General features: G+C 44.8%; 1 protein-coding gene across 2 annotated transcripts in view; it reads left to right on the forward strand.

Annotated features, from left to right (window-relative positions):
• Positions 1-675: 675 nt before the first annotated feature.
• Fez1 (fasciculation and elongation protein zeta 1) overlaps positions 676-17,539 on the forward strand; it is a 44,139-nt gene continuing 27,275 nt past the window's right edge. The window contains exons 1-3 of one of the 2 annotated variants that reach the window (XM_032909425.1): positions 676-849; positions 10,522-10,877; positions 17,243-17,342. In XM_032909425.1, coding sequence (XP_032765316.1) covers positions 10,567-10,877; positions 17,243-17,342 — 411 coding nt within the window. In that variant the 5' untranslated portion in view covers positions 676-849; positions 10,522-10,566. Of the gene's footprint in view, positions 850-1,287; positions 1,734-10,521; positions 10,878-17,242; positions 17,343-17,539 lie in introns of those variants that run through there. The other variant, XM_032909426.1, reaches the window with a different exon arrangement.

A 17,539-nucleotide genomic window follows, 5' to 3' on the forward strand; every position in this document is an offset into this window, starting at 1 on the left:
TAGCATCAAACAAAAGTAGGAGGGGTCACCAGGCAGATATGCCTCTCTTGTGCTTTCTTTTTTTCTTTTCTTTTTTTTTTTTTAAACTCCATCTTTCTTATTAGATTTCATATGGACATCTCTAAGCACAGATTTATACACAGCGCAACAACGTGTGAGGTGTAAAGTCTGAAGTCTTTCTATTCCTGGATCCCCCTCACTCAATTTTCTCACTTGCATCCCACAGTTTTGGATGACAAAATTTATTCCTACCATCCAGCCCCCTCGCCTTGACCTTGAGCTATGAACGACTTTGGGGTAGGGTGCATTCCTTGGCTTGTCCATGTCAGCTCTTAGTAGAATAGAAAGGGCAGTCCAAAAAGTGCCAGAGGTTTTTTGAGTGTATCTGTCAATATCTGCCTGCCCATCTACTCCATTTGCCTGCATTTTTATCCGAAACCTAGTGTTGGGCCATCTGAAGAATCCATATTGGTAGCGATTGCACGCCCCCATCTCGGAGCTTCTGAATATTCATGTGGGAAGCAGAAGGGCCAGTATCAAAGAAGGGAGAAACGACAATTCATAAATATTAATAAAGGCAGGTCCACGTGCTCTAAGGAAAGCTATGAATGTTCACGAAAGGATGACGTTCAGGCCCTGGGCGCGCCCGTTGGGCGGGTGCCCGAGTGCGGGCGCGCCTCCGGGAGCCCGGGCACGAGCGCGGGGACCAGGCGCAGCCGGAGCTGCGGGGGAGCGCTCGCTGGCTGGCTTGCCCGCTGCCGTTGCACTGCACCGGGCCACCTCTAGCCGGTGGATGGGGATGTCTGGCTGAACCCCGGGATCCGATTCCCTCCTCCAGGACCCGCTCAGGTGCGGTAGTGGGAAGAACGACTTTAGTCTGGACTAGTCCCAGTGCTGGGGGCCGGGGGTCGAATCCGGGTGGTGAAGGAGACCTGAGAATTCGAGATTCTCTCTTAGGACTCCTGGGGTATGCGCTACTCTCATCCCCGCTGGGTCTTGTCCTCAGACATAAAAAAAGAAGGACTCGTGGGCCGTTGTCCTGGTCATTTCCAGTCTTGTGGGAGCTCAAGCACAAGGGCTGTGGAGTGGGTACTGGTAGCATCATCTCAGAGCATCGTGTGTGTGTGTGTGTGTGTGTGTGTGTGTGTGTGTGTGTGTATTCATGTGCAACACAGAAACCCTATCTGATGGTGCTGGAGCAATGTGGACCCCATACGTCATTCCAGGACCGTTATGTGTTCCGATTATTTTAGGCGTCTCAAAACCATCTTTGTCCCTACAAATCTGACCCTGCAATCGACTTCTGCCCCTCCGCGGCGTGTGGAGCCTTCCTCAGACGGTGTATTCTCGCAGTGTCAGAACCTCTGGCTGCAATCCTCGGGGAGCGATTGTTTTACTACACAGAGCAGGTCGGAGAAAGGACGAGTGTGGCGAAAAGGAGTGTGCAGAGCCGGCCCTGGTCCTCAGGGCCCAGGGCTCTGCAGAGCAGGGGCTCAGCTGAAGGGGTGTTATACAACCCGCTCTTCTGCCCTCTTGCCTTTCGCTTTGCATCCTGTCTCCCAGCACGACTCACTCATCCCGGCGTCCAGGTCTTATTTGGCAAAGGGAAGACAGTGGAGTATGTGCAGGGGCTGCGTGGGATGAGCTGTGCTTCCTCAGAGTGCCAGCCATTGTGCTGCCTAGAAGAGCCTTTCTTTACTCGACAGAAGAGGGAGAGGAGGTCTGAAACGGAGGTGAATGGAACAGAAGAGAAGGGGGGAAGGGTACCGAGTCCCGGTAAAGGGGTTGTTGAGCCATGTGCAAATGAGTATTTATTCTTTCTGGCAAAATGGACAGCTTATACTAGCCAGGTTTTGCAGAAGAGCAATGGGAGTCTGGAAGTGGATAACGGAGGGCGTTTTAACGATCTATATGGGGAGGGGAGGGAAAGCACAGAGTCAACTGGTCTGTAGAGCAAGTGGTGGAAAGACCAGGGAGATGGGATGGCATGTGTGGAGGTGCAAAGAGGCCCAGCAGGGAAGGCACGGTGAGAAATCTCGCTCTCATCCACCATGCACTCAGCTCGGTGAAGCAGGGACTGGGGACTTGTACTGCAGACCCAAGCTGCAGCTTCTGTACTGCTAGGCTGCAGGGAGAGGCTTACATGTTTCCTACCGAGTGTCTGTTGAGCTCTGTGCGTTTCTCCTTCAAATTACACCGCGTATTTGGAGTCGGAATAAATGGAATAGATTGTACAGAATGCTTAAACTATAGTCCTGGACTGTGTTCAATAATAAAAAGACGACTTTCCCATGATCCCTATCTGCCATTTTCGCATATTTATTTATTTTGGAAGCACAAAGAAGATGGCTATGCCCTTATATTAACATTAACCATTAACGTGTGTGCGTGCGTGTGTGTGTGTGTGTGTGTGTGTGTGTGTGTGTGTGTGTGTGTGTGTAAGACAGAACCCCAGATGTCACATACGCTAAGCAAATGCTTCGTGGCTTAGCTGCTCCTATAGCCCTAACAGGGAGCTTTTAAGGGAGGAGGACTTGGAGAGAAGCTGAGTCTGAGGACCCAGCAAACTTGCTAGGATGGAAGGATGCGGGGTTATTTCAGACATTTCAGATGAGAAGTAAAGGCAGCCTACCGAGAGGAGTACAAAAGAAGATGGGTTAGAGAAGGAAAGCAGAGGCCCCAGTAAAAGGCACTCCAAGCCGGGGAACCCTCTGCCACAGCCCCAGATACAAATGCTCCATTCAGGTTGGGTTCCATGTTAATACAGATTCCCAATTTGTGTGCTCGGTTTTAGCATCGTCTGTTTGATCATTTACATGATAGCTCCTGGCTCCTGGGTAATGAGTTGCTGAAAACCAATCAGGTTATATTATATAGATTGTTTCAACTAACCATGTTTCTGAACGCTAAACCTTGATAGTCATGTCTTCTTTTATAGTTGTTTTAAGACATTTTATTTTTAAAATCCATTAGCTGTGTATATGTGATGTATATGCATGGTTTGGAGGCCAAAGGTCAACTTTCAGAAATTAGTTCCACTGTGGGATCCAGGGAGTAAACTTGGGTTATCATGTCTGCAGAGCAAGCACTTTTGACCTACAAAGCCATCTAGATGCCCATTTCTTTTTATGATTTTGTCGCTATATCTTTATTCTTTAGGGTTTGTCTGAGTCAAATATAGACACTCCTTTTTTGATGCACTGTTTTAGTTTGAGTATTTTTAATGATGTGTAGGTGTCTATGCACATGAGTGCAGGGGCAATTAAAAGCCAGAGTCACTGAATCTCCCCGAAGCTGGAGTTAGAAGCGGTTGTGAGCCAGCCTACATGGGTGCTAGGAATTGAAGTCCGTATGTGTTCCTAACCACGGAGCCATCTTCCAATTCCTAAGCACTTCCGTCTGTTTGGTTTTCCAACATTCAATGCTCAGTGTGTTTGTTGACTTACTTGGTTGAGTCTGGCTTTCATGTAGCCCTAAGCTATGGTGGCACATGCCAAGAAAGAGCATCACCTCATCCTAGATCCCCTGCCACTCGAAGAGAAAACACCCAATTCAAGGAACTGTAAGTATCTGTAGTTAACTGACCGGCTTTTGGTTCTCTCCAAAATGGGACCCGCGATCCAGGAAATTTTGACCAAATGAATTTTCAAAAGCCTTGACGGAAAAGATTCCCAAATCCTCCCAGCACTTTCTCCCTTGTTTGATAAACATTTTGAAGCAGCATGCACTACACATAATGGCAGGGTTATTTTTTTCTTTTGTTTAAAAAAATGCAACTGTGGCTGGCCTAGAACTCACTATGAAGACCAAGCTGGTCTTGAACTCAGAGAGATTTGCCTGCCACTAACTCCTGAGTGCTTGGATTAAAGCTGTGGGCCACCACTCCTGGCATCCACACTTTTGTGTAAGTAGTGTATCCCGTTTTTCTTAGGAAAGCCAAAAAACCTTCAGATGTAACTTGATTTAGCATTAAAACATTTTTAGATATCTTCACTTTGTATGTATGAGTATTTTTCTTACATATATGTCTGTGTACCACATGCACGCATGCTTGGTGCCCTTGGAGGTCAGAATAGGGATTGGGATCCCCTTGCCCAGAAGTGGAGTTATGGAAGATTGTGAGTTGCCATGTGGGTGCTGGGAACCAAACCTGGGTTCGACAAGAACACTAACCACTGAGCCATCTCTTCTCTTGTTTTACTTTTGTGTGCATGTGTTTGTGCATGTGCATCTGACTTCCTGGAACTGGAGTTAGATGCAGTTGTGAGCTGCCTGATGTGAGTGCTGTGATCCAAGTGTAGGCCTTTTTTTATAAATGCAAGTGCTCTTAAACACTGGGCTATCCTTCAGCCCTGCAAAATTTAAACCACATTTTGTAGATGAGGAAAAGAGAGGCATAAGGGGCAGATAATCTGCTCAAATTCTCACAGCTAAGGTTGACAAGACTAGGTCTGATTTTCCAATATCATAGACTATAGTCTTAATTGTGTGCCTGAGCTCGCTCTCTCTCTCTCTCTCTCTCTCTCTCTCTCTCTCTCTCTCTCTCTCTCTCTCTCTGTGTGTGTGTGTGTGTGTGTGTGTGTGTGTGTGTATCTGGGTGTCTGTGCCTCCCTGGTTTGAAATTTTAGTGCTTTATTTTGCAACAGCTTTTCCCAAATACTCCCAAACTTTTTCTTCTCATTTTTCATTTTATGTGTAGATGTTTTCCTGCACCATGGTATGTGCACGTAGGTGCACCATGTTCATGCAGTGTCCAAGACCGCCAGAAGAGGGTCTGGATCCCCTGAGGCTGAAGTTAACAGATTGTAGTGAACAGCAGTGTGGGTGCTGGGAATTGAATACGGGGCTCTTAAGCACCAAACCACCCCTATTCCCAGTCTTTTAAGAAGCCATTTCTCAGAGATGCCTGGCTCCCTCCTTTATGAACCTGGACAACTCTGATACCATTGTTTACATAATTTACTTTTAAATTGATGGTGAAATTAGTATTAAACTATTTTTCCCTTTTAAAATGTCTTTACTAAATATCTTCACTGCCCCAGTGACTTGTTCTTAGTTTATTGGCGTATACAACGTCTCCATCCTTTGAATTTTCTGCCCCTTTCTTGGTACCTTGAGTTACTCTTGGCTCACATTTACTGTCTAAAAGGTTCCTCTAGGCTGAGCGTCAGTCATTCGAGAGCTCAGTCACCTAACATCAAAATTCCCACTGACTCCTTTCTCTTTCTGACCCATCTTTGGGATTTCTACACTTTCTTACTTTTCCCCTCCCTCCATGAGGCTGGGCAATCCCACTTTGTCCTTCAAATGGTGAATGGTGTTTTTCTCTCTGTTGATCTTCTTTCTTCCTCCTCCTCCTCTTCCTTTCTTTTCTCCTCCCTCTCTCCTCTCTCCCTCCCTCCTCTCCCTCCCCTCCCCTCCCCCCTTCCTTCCTTCCTTCCTTCCTTCCTTCCTTCCTTCCTTCATTCCTTCCAACAAGCTCTCATATGTGGCCCAGGCTGACCTCAAATGTTATATATAGTTGAGAATGACCTTGATCCTCCTGTTGGCTTAGTAACATGGCAAGAGTAGATTCACCTTTAAGATTCATAGCCTCATTGATTGGTTTCAGTGCCAGGAATTATTTCCCTCCTATTGAACAGGCCCTAAGTCCAATTAGACAGCCGTCAGTTACCAATAAGACATGAATACTGCTGTTGCACCCTTGGGGATCCCTTGCCTTGCTGGTCATTGTTGCAGCTCATAGGTAGGAATATTGGCTGCTTCCCTCTCTTGGCAATCAGCATAGCACCTTTTGGTTCTGTGAAAGATAGTTCTTAGGGAGAGGACTTTCAGGTCAGATCCAGCTCATAAACCCCAAGTCCTTTGTTTGAATACATAGTGTCTTAACCTCTGAGGGGCAACCAAAGACAGTAGTGATAGCCCATATCATTAGGAAGTCTAGTGGATTCTTTTTACCAACAACTAGAAAGGGTGTTCTCATTTCCCCCTTTGTATTGCTGAAGTCCTGCTATTCCCTTAAGCACTCCTTCCCCTTCCCCACAGTACAGTTTTGTTTCCCTGATTGTTATGGCTTCTCTAGGTTATATACTTACGTCTGAAGGCTGATATATTTTTTAAAGATTTATTTTATTTATATGAGTATGCTGTTGCTGTCTTCAAACACACCAGAAGAGGGCATCAGATCCCATTACACATGGTTGTGAGCCACTGTGTGGTTGCTGGGAATTGAACTCAGGTCCTCTGGAAGAGCAGTCAGTGCTCTTAACTATTGAGCCATCTCTCCAGCCCATTTTTTTAAAAACACCATCTCACTAAGTTGCCAGGCTAACATTGAACTTGTGTAGCCCAGGCAACCTGGAACTCTGTGTGTGTGTGTGTGTGTGTGTGTGTGTGTATTATGCAATCTCTTTGTGGCTACTAGGCATGCATGGCTATTGAGTCTATGCTGGGAGGCTAGTCCAAAGAAAGAAAAACTGTAACTATAAAATAACTTAGTATAAAAAAATGGCTCAGTGATTTTTAATATGAATTATGTATTAATATGGTCATACTTTGGATACATTGGATTAAGAAAATATGTTTCTATAATTAAGATTATAAAGCTATTAAAATGAGTTTCTAAAGCTCACTTTACTCTATGCCAGCATTTTTATAGTAATTCATAAGGAAATCAGACCTGGGATGCATGCCACTCAGCCAGCCATTGCACTTAGGAGTCTTGGCAGTATTTCTTTTTTCTGTGTTGAAAATGGTCTTAGCTAGGGCTTCTATCGCTGTGATGAAACACAGTGACTAAGAGCAACTTGGGGAGGAAAGCGTTTATGTTTGTTTATACTTCCACATCACAATCCACCATCAAGGAAGTTAGGGCAGGAACTCAGGCAGGAACCTAGAAGCAGGAACTGCAGCAGAGGCCATGGAGGAGCATTGCTTACTGGCCTGCTATTCATGTTGACCAGTCTGCTTGCTTATGACCGCCACAGGTGCCTGAGAGGGTGGGTGGCATGGACTACAATGGGCTGGACCATCTCACACCGATCACTAATTAAGAAAATACACTGTAAAGTTGCCCGAAGCAAATCTATGGAAGAATTTTCTCAATTTTGAGCCCCCTTGCCCAAATAACTCTCAAATTGGTAATAAACTAGACAGGAAAGGATGGAAGTCAGGGCCTCTACCACCGAATTACACCTTCAACCTTACTCTATCTGTTTTTGGATTATTTTTTTCTCCAGCATTTGTTGTTGTTGTTGCTGTTGTTGTTTTCTTTCTGTCTTTTTGTTCCTGATTTTTTATTTTTGTTTTTTGAGATGCAGTCCTACTATGTAGTCTGGGCTAGCCTGGAACTCACTGTATAAACTATCCAGGGGCTATTTGCTTATGCTCCCTAAGTTTCGGGGATATAGACATGCTGCACCATTCCCAGCTGGTAGAGCCTTAGTATAATTATCCTATTATGTTGCCTTTGCAAACCCTTAAATGCTCAGAGTGTATTTTGATGGCATGGTAACTGGCTTCATTTCAGCAAAATCCCAGTAAGGACCCATTCCTCATCCAGCATGCCCTCTGCCTTGCTTGGAGTTTTGTTTTGTGGGGAGAGGTAGGGAGTGAGGATTCACTAGACAAACCCCATGACTTTCAATATCTGTTGGATATTGATACTGATCAGGAATCATACAGACCAGAAGAGGAAAGCTGGGCTCCCTTTCTAGGTACCAGGAAGGAAGTTGGTCAAGTGTAGAAGGGTGACAGGCTGCCGTGCTGTTGGAAACTGTATGTGGGGAAGAAGATCATTTCTCAATGAGCATACATTGATCGATCAATTGCCTGGCCATGGGGCAGTCAGTGTGCTAGAGACATGGAGGATATCCAGAGGATGTCTGTGCCTTCAAGGAATTTACATTAAAATTGGGAAGGGCCCTAGATGCGGGAGCTGAAGCAGAAATCATAGTTGAAGGCAATTATGGAGAGGGCTGGATGAGTGGGTAGGAGTCACAGAACTGTTAAGATTTGGAAGGCTGTCTAGGTGGGTAGCCAGCATGCAGTATCCAAGACGGCCTTTGGAGTACATAGGTTTAGTCCTATCCCATGCCCCTGCCACCTCCTTGCTCCTTGAAACAGGGTATCTCTTACTCTTGTTTTCTAGGTTGGCCTGGAACTACTCTGTAGCTCAGACTGGCCTTGAACTTGAAACAGGCTTCCTACCTCAGATTCCCAAATGCTAGAATTATACATGTGATTCACCATTCCTGACCAAAAGCTTAGCTATATTTTGTGTAGATTTTTTACGTGGGTGGGATGATACTAGGGATCATATACAGGGGTCTTCACATGTTAGGTACGTGCTTTCCCATTGCTTCATATCCCTGCACCTTTATTTCATAGAAGACCATAGATCACAGGCTAGCCCCAAGTTCTTGGGTTCAAGATCAACTGTGAATCCTTCAGGTGCAAGCACCACTGTGTTGGGCTGCAAAGTGTCTGTTAGTGTTTTGTGCATTTCTAGGATTTATTAATGAGGGGATAATGTCTAGATCCAAGATCCTTTTCCTGAACTCATGGGGCCAGGCCTGTTTCAGAATTTAGATTAATTCCAGTTTTTGATGGGAGTAACTCTATATTCTGCATGTGATCCACTGTGCTCTGAGGTAAAGAGCTTACTTACTTTCTTTCCTTTTTTCTTTTTGGTGTTGAAGATGGAACCCAGGGCCTCGAGTATTCTAACCTTGTATTCTGCCACTGAGTTACACTTTCATTTCCATCTGTGATTAAAAATTAATATTTCTTCAGCAAAATGCTTTTGCTGGGATAAATTGAGACCATAAGCAGCTTTATATTCATGTTAGGTGTCATTGTCGAGTAAGGTTAATGCTATAAGGAGTTGTGAAAAACATTGTCTAAACTGTCTCATAGCATAATAGCACAAGCTGTAATCCCAGTACAGAAAAAGAGGGGGAAGGGGAGAGGAGGAGAAGGAAGATAAAGGGAGGAGAAGGAGAAGGGGAGAAGGAGGGGGAGGAAGAACAAGAGGAGGAGGAGGAGACAGAGGAAGAGGAAGAGGGAAGGAAGAGAAAGAAGAGGAAGAGGAGGGGAGGAGGAGGGGAGGATGATGAGGGCATGAGGAGGAGTAAGAGGGGAGGAAGAGGAACAGGAGGAGGGACAGCAACAACACAACAACAGCCTAGACTTTTGAAGCATGGTTAAGAGTGTGGACCTGTGAGTAGTAATAAGAGAGAATGTTGACTAACATTGGCCTTAATCATCTCCCAGGCACTTTTTTTTTTTTTGAGCTGTGTTTACTCCTTAAATCTTATAACAAACCTCTGAGGTAGATCCTGTTGTTTTTACTGGCTTGAAAAGGGAGAAGTTAAGTTATTTGCTTATGGTCATAGCTTATAGGGATAGAAGGATGCAAACCTGGGTTTCCTGGCTTGAGAGCTGCGTACTCCATCACTGTGATTTTCGGGGCAGGTCGAGAATTCACTCTGTTCCGTGGCTCATCCTATGAAAATATGCAATGGTATTTGAACTACTTAAGTGCATTGTAGTAAGCAATTTCAGAAGCCATAGCAACTTCAGCAAAGAATAATCAGCTGCTGTTGTTGTTGCTGCTGCTGCTGCTGCTGGTGATGGCGGTCCTGCTGCTGGTGATGGTGATGTGTGTGTGTGTGTGTGTGTGTGTGTGTGTGTGTGTGTGTGTGTGTGTGTGTTTGTGTGTGTGTGATATCCTTGTGTGCATGTGTGTATGTAGGTGTGCTTACCAATGTGGGTGCATGCAGAGGACAGAGGTTGGTGTCTACATGGTTTCCTCAATTGCTTCTCCTCCTTACTGTGTTGCCCACCCCCCTCCCCACAAAGGAAAATGAGGAAACTTTGTTCAAAGCAAAGTCACAGTGTAGATCAGGAACACCCTGTCAAGGCCACATAGCTCACAGAACTCAAGGAATCCACCCTATCCTGTGAAGCGGGGTCTCCCTGAACCTGAAGCTAACTGTTTCAGCTAGACTGTATGGCCTGTGAGTCAACTGCCTATCACCACCCTCAAGCACTGGGGTTAGACATACACTGCTACACCCCAACCTTATGTGGGTGCTGAGCATCTGAGCTCTGGTCCTCATGCTTATGCAGCAAGCACTTAACCTTCTGAGCCGTCTCTCCAGCCCCACCGTATGCCTCTTGTTTCCTTAGACGCATTTTATTAGTGTGTATTAATGACGTGAAATGATAACTGGGCTTCCTTAGGATCTTCTCACAATATGTATCAGTGCTTTGATCACAGTGACCCTCCTTTACCTTTCCATGTCCTCAGTCACCCTCCCACCGGTCCCTTTCCCTTCATCAAACAACAGTTCCTTTTCTGCTTTCAGAAGCCTTGTTTCAAAGTCTCGTTTTGCACGGGAGAGAAGGAGTCTTTGTTTTCCAAGGGATGTAGAGTAATGGAAGATGTGATCTGGATCCTCTGCAGAACTGGCACGAAAGTCCAGCCCTAACTTGCACTGCCCTGTGTATTTCTTCCAGGGAAACGGATCTTGACAGTTGCCGTCATTGTACTGCGGTGCCAGGATGGAGGCCCCACTGGTGAGTCTGGATGAAGAATTTGAAGATATCAGGCCCTGCTGCACTGAGGACCCAGAGGAAAAGCCACAAAGTCTCTATGGCACATCTCCTCACCACCTGGAGGACCCTTCCCTCTCCGAGCTTGAGAATTTTTCTTCCGAAATAATCAGCTTCAAGTCCATGGAGGACCTCGTGAATGAATTTGATGAGAAGCTCAATGTCTGCTTTCGGAACTACAATGCCAAGACCGAGAACCTGGCTCCAGTGAAGAACCAGTTGCAGATCCAGGAGGAGGAGGAGACTCTTCGGGATGAGGAGTAAGAAGCCTTAGCCACCCTCATCTGCGCCAGGCCGAATCCATAGTCAGGCTTCTTGGCCTAGACCTAGAGTTTACGTGGGTCGGACGAATGTCCTTGTGTTACCCATGAGGCAGTACCTTGGTGACAGCTGACATCATTCTCTAGCTGTCCCTCTGTAGTCAGCTGGAGAGAGCTTTCTTGCATTGGAACTTTAGAGGAATAAAGGATTTAGGTTTTCCTAAACACAAAATAGAATTTTAAGAACAAGAAAATGTGGGCATCTAGCTCCCCCTCCCTTCCTCCCCCACCCCTCTCTCTACCTCTCTCTTCTTTTTTTTTTTTTTGAAAGATTTATTTAATCTTAATTTTTTGTCTGCATCTATATATTTGTATCACACACGTGCTTTGTGCTCATAGTGACCAAAATAGAATGTGTGGGGTCCCTTAGAACTGGAATTATAGATGGTTGTGGGCTGCCAGGTGGACGCTGGGATTTGAACCAGATTCTTCTGAAGATCGACTAGCTCTTTTGATTACTGAGCCATCACTCCAGCCCTCTTTTTCTTTTTACATTTTATTTATTTATTTATTTATTTATTTATTTATTTATTATATATAAGTACACTGTAGCTGTCTTCAGACACACCAGAAGACGGCATCAGATCCCATTACAGATGGTTGTGAGCCACCATGTGGTTGCTGGGATTTGAACTCAAGACCTCTGGAAGAGCAGTCGGTGCTCTTAACCACTGAGCCATCTCTCCAGCCCTCTTTTTACATTTTTAATGTATGTATGTATATATAGGCACACACAGGTCACCGTGCATGCGTGGAGGTGGGAGGACAACCATTTTCCTTCTACTGTGTGGGTCCCAGGGATTGAACTCCAGTCACCAGGGTTGGTGGGAGGTGCATTCTTACACTGAACCATCCTGCAGTCTCTCTTTCTTCTCTGTGGTAACCTTCCATGATATTAAAAACAAGGACCAGAATAGAATTAATTAACTGTGATGGGCTAATCATAAACTGGACAGTTTGCCTCAAGAAACACCCAAATTACAGAATTACAAATCGCAAAATTGTAACTCCCAGACCTGAAAGTTCACAAGTGAATCGAGAGACCTGGACAAAAGGAAGTTGAAACTAGGTGGTGTGTTTTTCGAGTGTTTGAGCATATTTCCCGCGTTGCTTATTAGCTGCCTTCCAGGGCCTTGAACAGCTGTGAAGGAAAAGAATCAGAGGGAAGCATTACCTGAGGAGAGCAAGGCTGGGGCAAGAAGCAGTTGTTACCTAAGAGCAGTGATTTAAGGCTGGGAACGTGGCTCTCTTGGTACAGTGCTTGACTAGCCCACATGGAGCCCTAGATTCCAACCCTAGCACCAAGTGAACAGGGTATTGTGGTTCATGGCTGTAATCCCAGCACTTGGGAGGTGGATGCAGGAGGGTCAGAAGTTCAGGGTCATCCTCAGCTACATATGCCCTGTCTAAGGCCAACTGGAATACACGAGATCTAGTTTCAAAAAAAAAAAAAAAAAAAAAAATTTAAACTATTTTAGAGATTTATTAAGGAAATGCATGAATTCCTGTACAGATAAAATATGCATCAATTCTTCTTTAGAAATCACACAAAAAAATGTTTATTAGGATCAACTGTGCTCCATTCCTCCCACCCATGCAAGTGTCAGAGCTGGGACTTTGCACGTGCTAGACAGCTATGCTACCTCTGATCTGCTTCCCAGGTAGCATAGCTATTTGTGGACTTGAATAGAATGGAAAGAACCATGCATAATGATCGGGTAAGAAGCCCATGCATTGCCCTTCTAGGCCGCTCTTCTCCTTTTAATTTTTTTTGGTTCTTTTTTTTTTTCCGGAGCTGGGGACCGAACCCAGGGCCTTGCGCTTCCTAGGCAAGCGCTCTACCACTGAGCTAAATCCCCAACCCCTTCTCCTTTTAATTAATGCTAGCTTGGGTTCATAACCATGCTATTCACCCTGGTGACCAGGGCTGTAATGGTGGGCTGTGTGTTTCAATTCAGTTTTAATGTTTCCAACCGGTTCTTTCAAAATTCTGGGCCAGTTATAGTTTGCTGAACTTCTGTAAGTAAGGAGGAAGGCCGTTGGGCTTTATTAGACCGGGTGTGTTCTTTTCTTCTTAAAGTACCAGGAAATGAACTAGAACCCAAGAGACTAAGAATTCTAATTTTGATACTCTCTGTGTGACCTTGGTCAAGTCACTTAACTCTTGTAGATTGTGTGGACCCTCAGTTTTGAAACCTTTGGAGCTCAATCTTGTCAAAGCAGCAGGGCTAAGGGCTTACAGAGACCCTGACTTCTTTCCTCACCCAGGACATGTTCTGAAAATGGCGTTTCAGAATGAGTCCAGTTTCTATTGGAGTGCTTCCAACTGATCACCGCTTTGCATCAGAACTCTTGCTCTGCCTATGAGAAGTGAAAGCCCAGTGAACTGCTTCTCGTTCCCTCCTGGCACCCTGGCAGAGGCCGCTCAAGGTTAATTACCATCACATGGGATTATTGGGCTTCTCCGCAGGCATTTTTCTGCCAGGACTGCCTCATTGATGCCTCAGCTGAGAGACTGGGCTGGGTAATTGCTGAGCTAGAGGTAGAGAAAGATGTGGGGAGAGGAGGAGGAAAATGGACGCTGTACTTTCTAAGCATTTGGTGCATCTAGAGCCTCTGTGAAACTCAAGATAGAGAACCAGAATCACGTCGAGTGCTTTGTTTTGCAGACAGCATCCAGATCTTTCAGCTGTGGAATTATGACTAAGCACAGGAAAAAGGATGACTCAAAGTCTAACCTGGTTGTAAGTCTCCCGTAGCGTTACTGTGATAACCTTCTCGGGTTTAGTATTTAGAGGGACTTTCATCCATAAATAAGTTGGACGTATTTGAGGGAAAGTATTAGCAATAAAGAGTGAAGCCCCCCCCCAAAAAAAGACAAAGGGATTCACGGCTAAATGAGATTCTTGAAGAAAGCACAAACCACAGAGGAAATGCAGTAATTGCCTGCAAGTCTTCATTTCTCTGGGTTGGACCTATTTGGCCAATAGGGAATTGACTGGTCAGTGTATCCCTGATTGGAGGCATGTAAGTTCTGGTATTAAAGGATAGCTGCCTGGATATGGTGGCATACGTCGTAATGGTTGTTCTTTGGAGGAAGAGGCAAGGGGATGGATGACAAATTCAAGGTCAGTCTGGGCTACATAATCAATTCCAGGATGGTCTTTTTGTAAGAGTCGCTGTTTTTAAACATAATTTAAAGCGAAGGCCAAATTTAAATAGTATATTTTCTATCATCTATCTATCTGTCTATCTATCTATCTATCTATCTATCTATCTATCTATCTATCTATCTGGTTTTGAATTCAGAAAATGTTTCATAATCATCTTCCCCCTTTCTCCCTCTCACTCTCTCCTTTTCCCCCTCTCCCTCATTTGTCCCCCTTCTTCCTTTCCTCATCTCCTTACCCTTTTATGTACTGAAACAGGATCTTGCTATGTAGATCAGATTGGCCTGGATCCTCCTGCCTCAGCCACCTGAGTATTGAGATTACAGGTTCTGACCCTCACCCCTGGCCCAGAATCTCTTCCTTATGTACATGAGGTCACTCCATTTCCTTATTACAAAAGATGGGCCTGGACTTGAGAAACTTTTAAAGCTACTACAAACTGGGAGTGGTGAACCAGACCCAAGCAAACTAAAAATAGGAGTGGCAGCTCTCCCCCACCTCCTGTCTCACTGGGGTTGTTCTTAGTCCCTGCTATGCTCTACAGAAGTCTAAACATTTGGGAGCAATGGTTGCTTCCCATTCTTCGGATAGAAATTATAAGCTAAAGATAATGTTAAAAATCAAAGTCTACCCAATAAATAAGCCATCACTAGATATACTTTAAATGGAAGATAAGTAAATGTTTTATAGTTTTCTAGTTGGGTCCCAGCAAAGCAAGTTTCAGGACAGACAGGGCTATACTGAAAAATTCCGTCTCAAAAATAAAATAAAAAAAAGAAAAGAAAAGAAAGAGAGAAAGAAAGAAAGAAAGAAAGAAAGAAAGAAAGAGAAGAAAAAAGGGTTCAGGTTCTTAGAAGTACAAAGGAGAGATATTGTTTATTCTATTTACCTATTTGAGAGAAGAAAAAAGGTTGAGAATCACAAATGTGTATTCCTATTAACATGTGTAAATGTGAGATTTGTATTATCGGACCTGGGAAGTGGCTGACTGAAGACAATTATGGGATTTGTTACTAACTTAAAATTAAATTAGCACTTTGAGCTGAGTATTGTATTGTCAGTCTAGATGTATAGGTGTGTGTGTGTGTGTGTGTGTGTGTGTGTGTGTGTGTGTGTACTGTTGTAGCCCTAATGGTAAGATTTGCAACATGTATACATGTCTTTGTACAATCCACGCCACTGGGGCTGTCGCACTCAAGCAGCATCCTTTTCCAAATGCCTGGCTCACTTCAGGAAAAAATAGTTTACCTGGTTCCACTGTCACTTTCGGGACTTATGCAGTCTCAAGGCCAATAGAAGATGTGCAGTCCCTTACGATTTCAACTCCCTCCCCAGGAACGACAGACACAGCCTAGTTTGGACTCTGCTGAATCTTGCTTCTCCAGCATTTCCTGTATGGACCTAGCTGAAGGAGTGTCCATTCCCAAAGCACTAACGTAGCACAGTGATTTAAGCGTGGGTCCATGACCTTTCCAGAGGGTGTGGTGGCTGGAGCATTCTCTTTGAGTTAGCAAGTCATATTTTCTTCTCAGACGCACAATTCCAGTGGGACCTGGATTATTTATACAGCTTTAATAGTGCCTGACAGTAATTGGGATACCATCTATGGTTTAAGAAGCCGGCTCCGGGTTGGGGAGACGGCTTAGTGTTTGCTGCAGAAGCTTGAGGAGCTGAGTTTGGATTCCCCAGCACCCATGTGAAAAGTTCTATGCACCAGGAGGGTTCATCTGGAAGCTTAGGGATGAAGGGACAGAGGCAGGGGGGTCATGGGGACTCAGAAGCTGCAAGCCTAGCCAAAATGGTTGGTTCAGCAAGAGACCGTGTCTCAAAAATGTGAAGAAGAGCAGTAGAAGATACCCAAAGCCGCCCTCCAGTTTACACACACACACACACACACACACACACACACACACACACACACACACACTGAATCCACCCATACACACATAGGAAACAGGCTCTGAAATCCTGTTGAGTAGTTGTCTCATGAACACTTGATGACTTTGTTCTCTTCTCCGAGTGCTTTCTTTTTTTTTTTTTTTTCTTTTTTCTTTTTCTTTTTTCTTTTTTTCGGAGCTGGGGACCAAACCTAGGGCCTTGCGCTTGCTATCCAAGCGCTCTACCACTGAGCTAAATCCCCAACCCCCTCCGAGTGCTTTCTTGTATGGCGGGAAAATGTCAAGCTGATGTCTTCCCTGTTAATAAATTGTTTTCATGAGTTTTTTTTTTTAATTTAACTACTATATATTATTTTCCAGGAAAATCTGTTTTGTTTTTTTTTAATTTGCCCACATATCTTATGCCATTCCCGATTTTATGACAGTCACCTTATCATTAGGTATTTGATTTCAAGTGTCTGTACTCAGGTGCCTACTAACTCACTCATCTTCCTGTCATGTTATGACTTCAGAATTTTTTTTAAAGTCATGCCCTCCCACCTGCCCCAGAACTTAATATGGAGAGCAGACTAGCCTCAAACTCACTCACGGGGATCCACTTGACTCGCCTCCTGAGTGCTGCTGGGGTTAAAGGTGTCACCATGCCGGGCTTTTCTTCCGTTTTGTACATTTGCCTTGGTATCCAGAATGGAAACACTGCACCTTTAAACTCTATGTAAGGAGGCAGGGCTGTGTGCTCCCTAGAGCATTTTGGGAAAGAAGTGAGCAGTTACAATATTGGTGTTATCCTTTTTGCCTTCATTAGACATCAAGGAGCTGATTCCTGATGGAAGATTAGAGGCCTCCAAAGTTGAAATGTGTCATCCAATCTTAAGGAGACTCAGCTAGGGTTTCTGCCCAATCCCTTCCCCTACCCTTTGATTCTCTCAGACTATGGGAAGGAACGGGGATATTTCTGAGGTTCAGAAATAAACTGTATGGTTGGGGTACAGTTTAATTTCTAAGCAAAACCAACCACCTTTCTCTCTGAAGTCTGAACAAGGCCCCATGCTCATGACTTTCTCCCCCGGACATGCCTCTAATTCTCTGTTTTGGCTGCTGCTCCTGCATGCTGGAAGGCAGATGACCTCAGCCTGGCACACACAGCAGCCTCTCTCTTGCCTGGCCCAGCTCTTCTTTTCTCCGGGCGGGGTCTGGCCGCAGATGTGTGCTAATGAGAGCTTTTCTTTGTTTACAGGGTTTGGGATGCTCTGACAGACAATTACATCCCTTCACTCTCAGAAGACTGGAGGGACCCAAACATTGAAGCTCTGAATGGCAACAGCTCTGACACCGAGGTACCTCTCTGGGGCCCTCTATTTAGTCAGGATTGGGAAGATATGGAATCCAGCAAGAAAAACGTCCAACAACTCAATAGCCTTCTAAAGCAACAGTTCAGAGTCATTGTCGGGAACAAGCGTCACCAGACCCAATGTCTCTGACATGGGTCTGTTGAGGAAGATGAAACACAAGGTTGGAAGGATACCCAGTGTGT

The sequence above is a fragment of the Rattus rattus genome, chromosome 8 (genome assembly GCF_011064425.1).
Source record: "Rattus rattus isolate New Zealand chromosome 8, Rrattus_CSIRO_v1, whole genome shotgun sequence".
NCBI classification, from domain to species: Eukaryota; Metazoa; Chordata; class Mammalia; order Rodentia; family Muridae; genus Rattus; species Rattus rattus.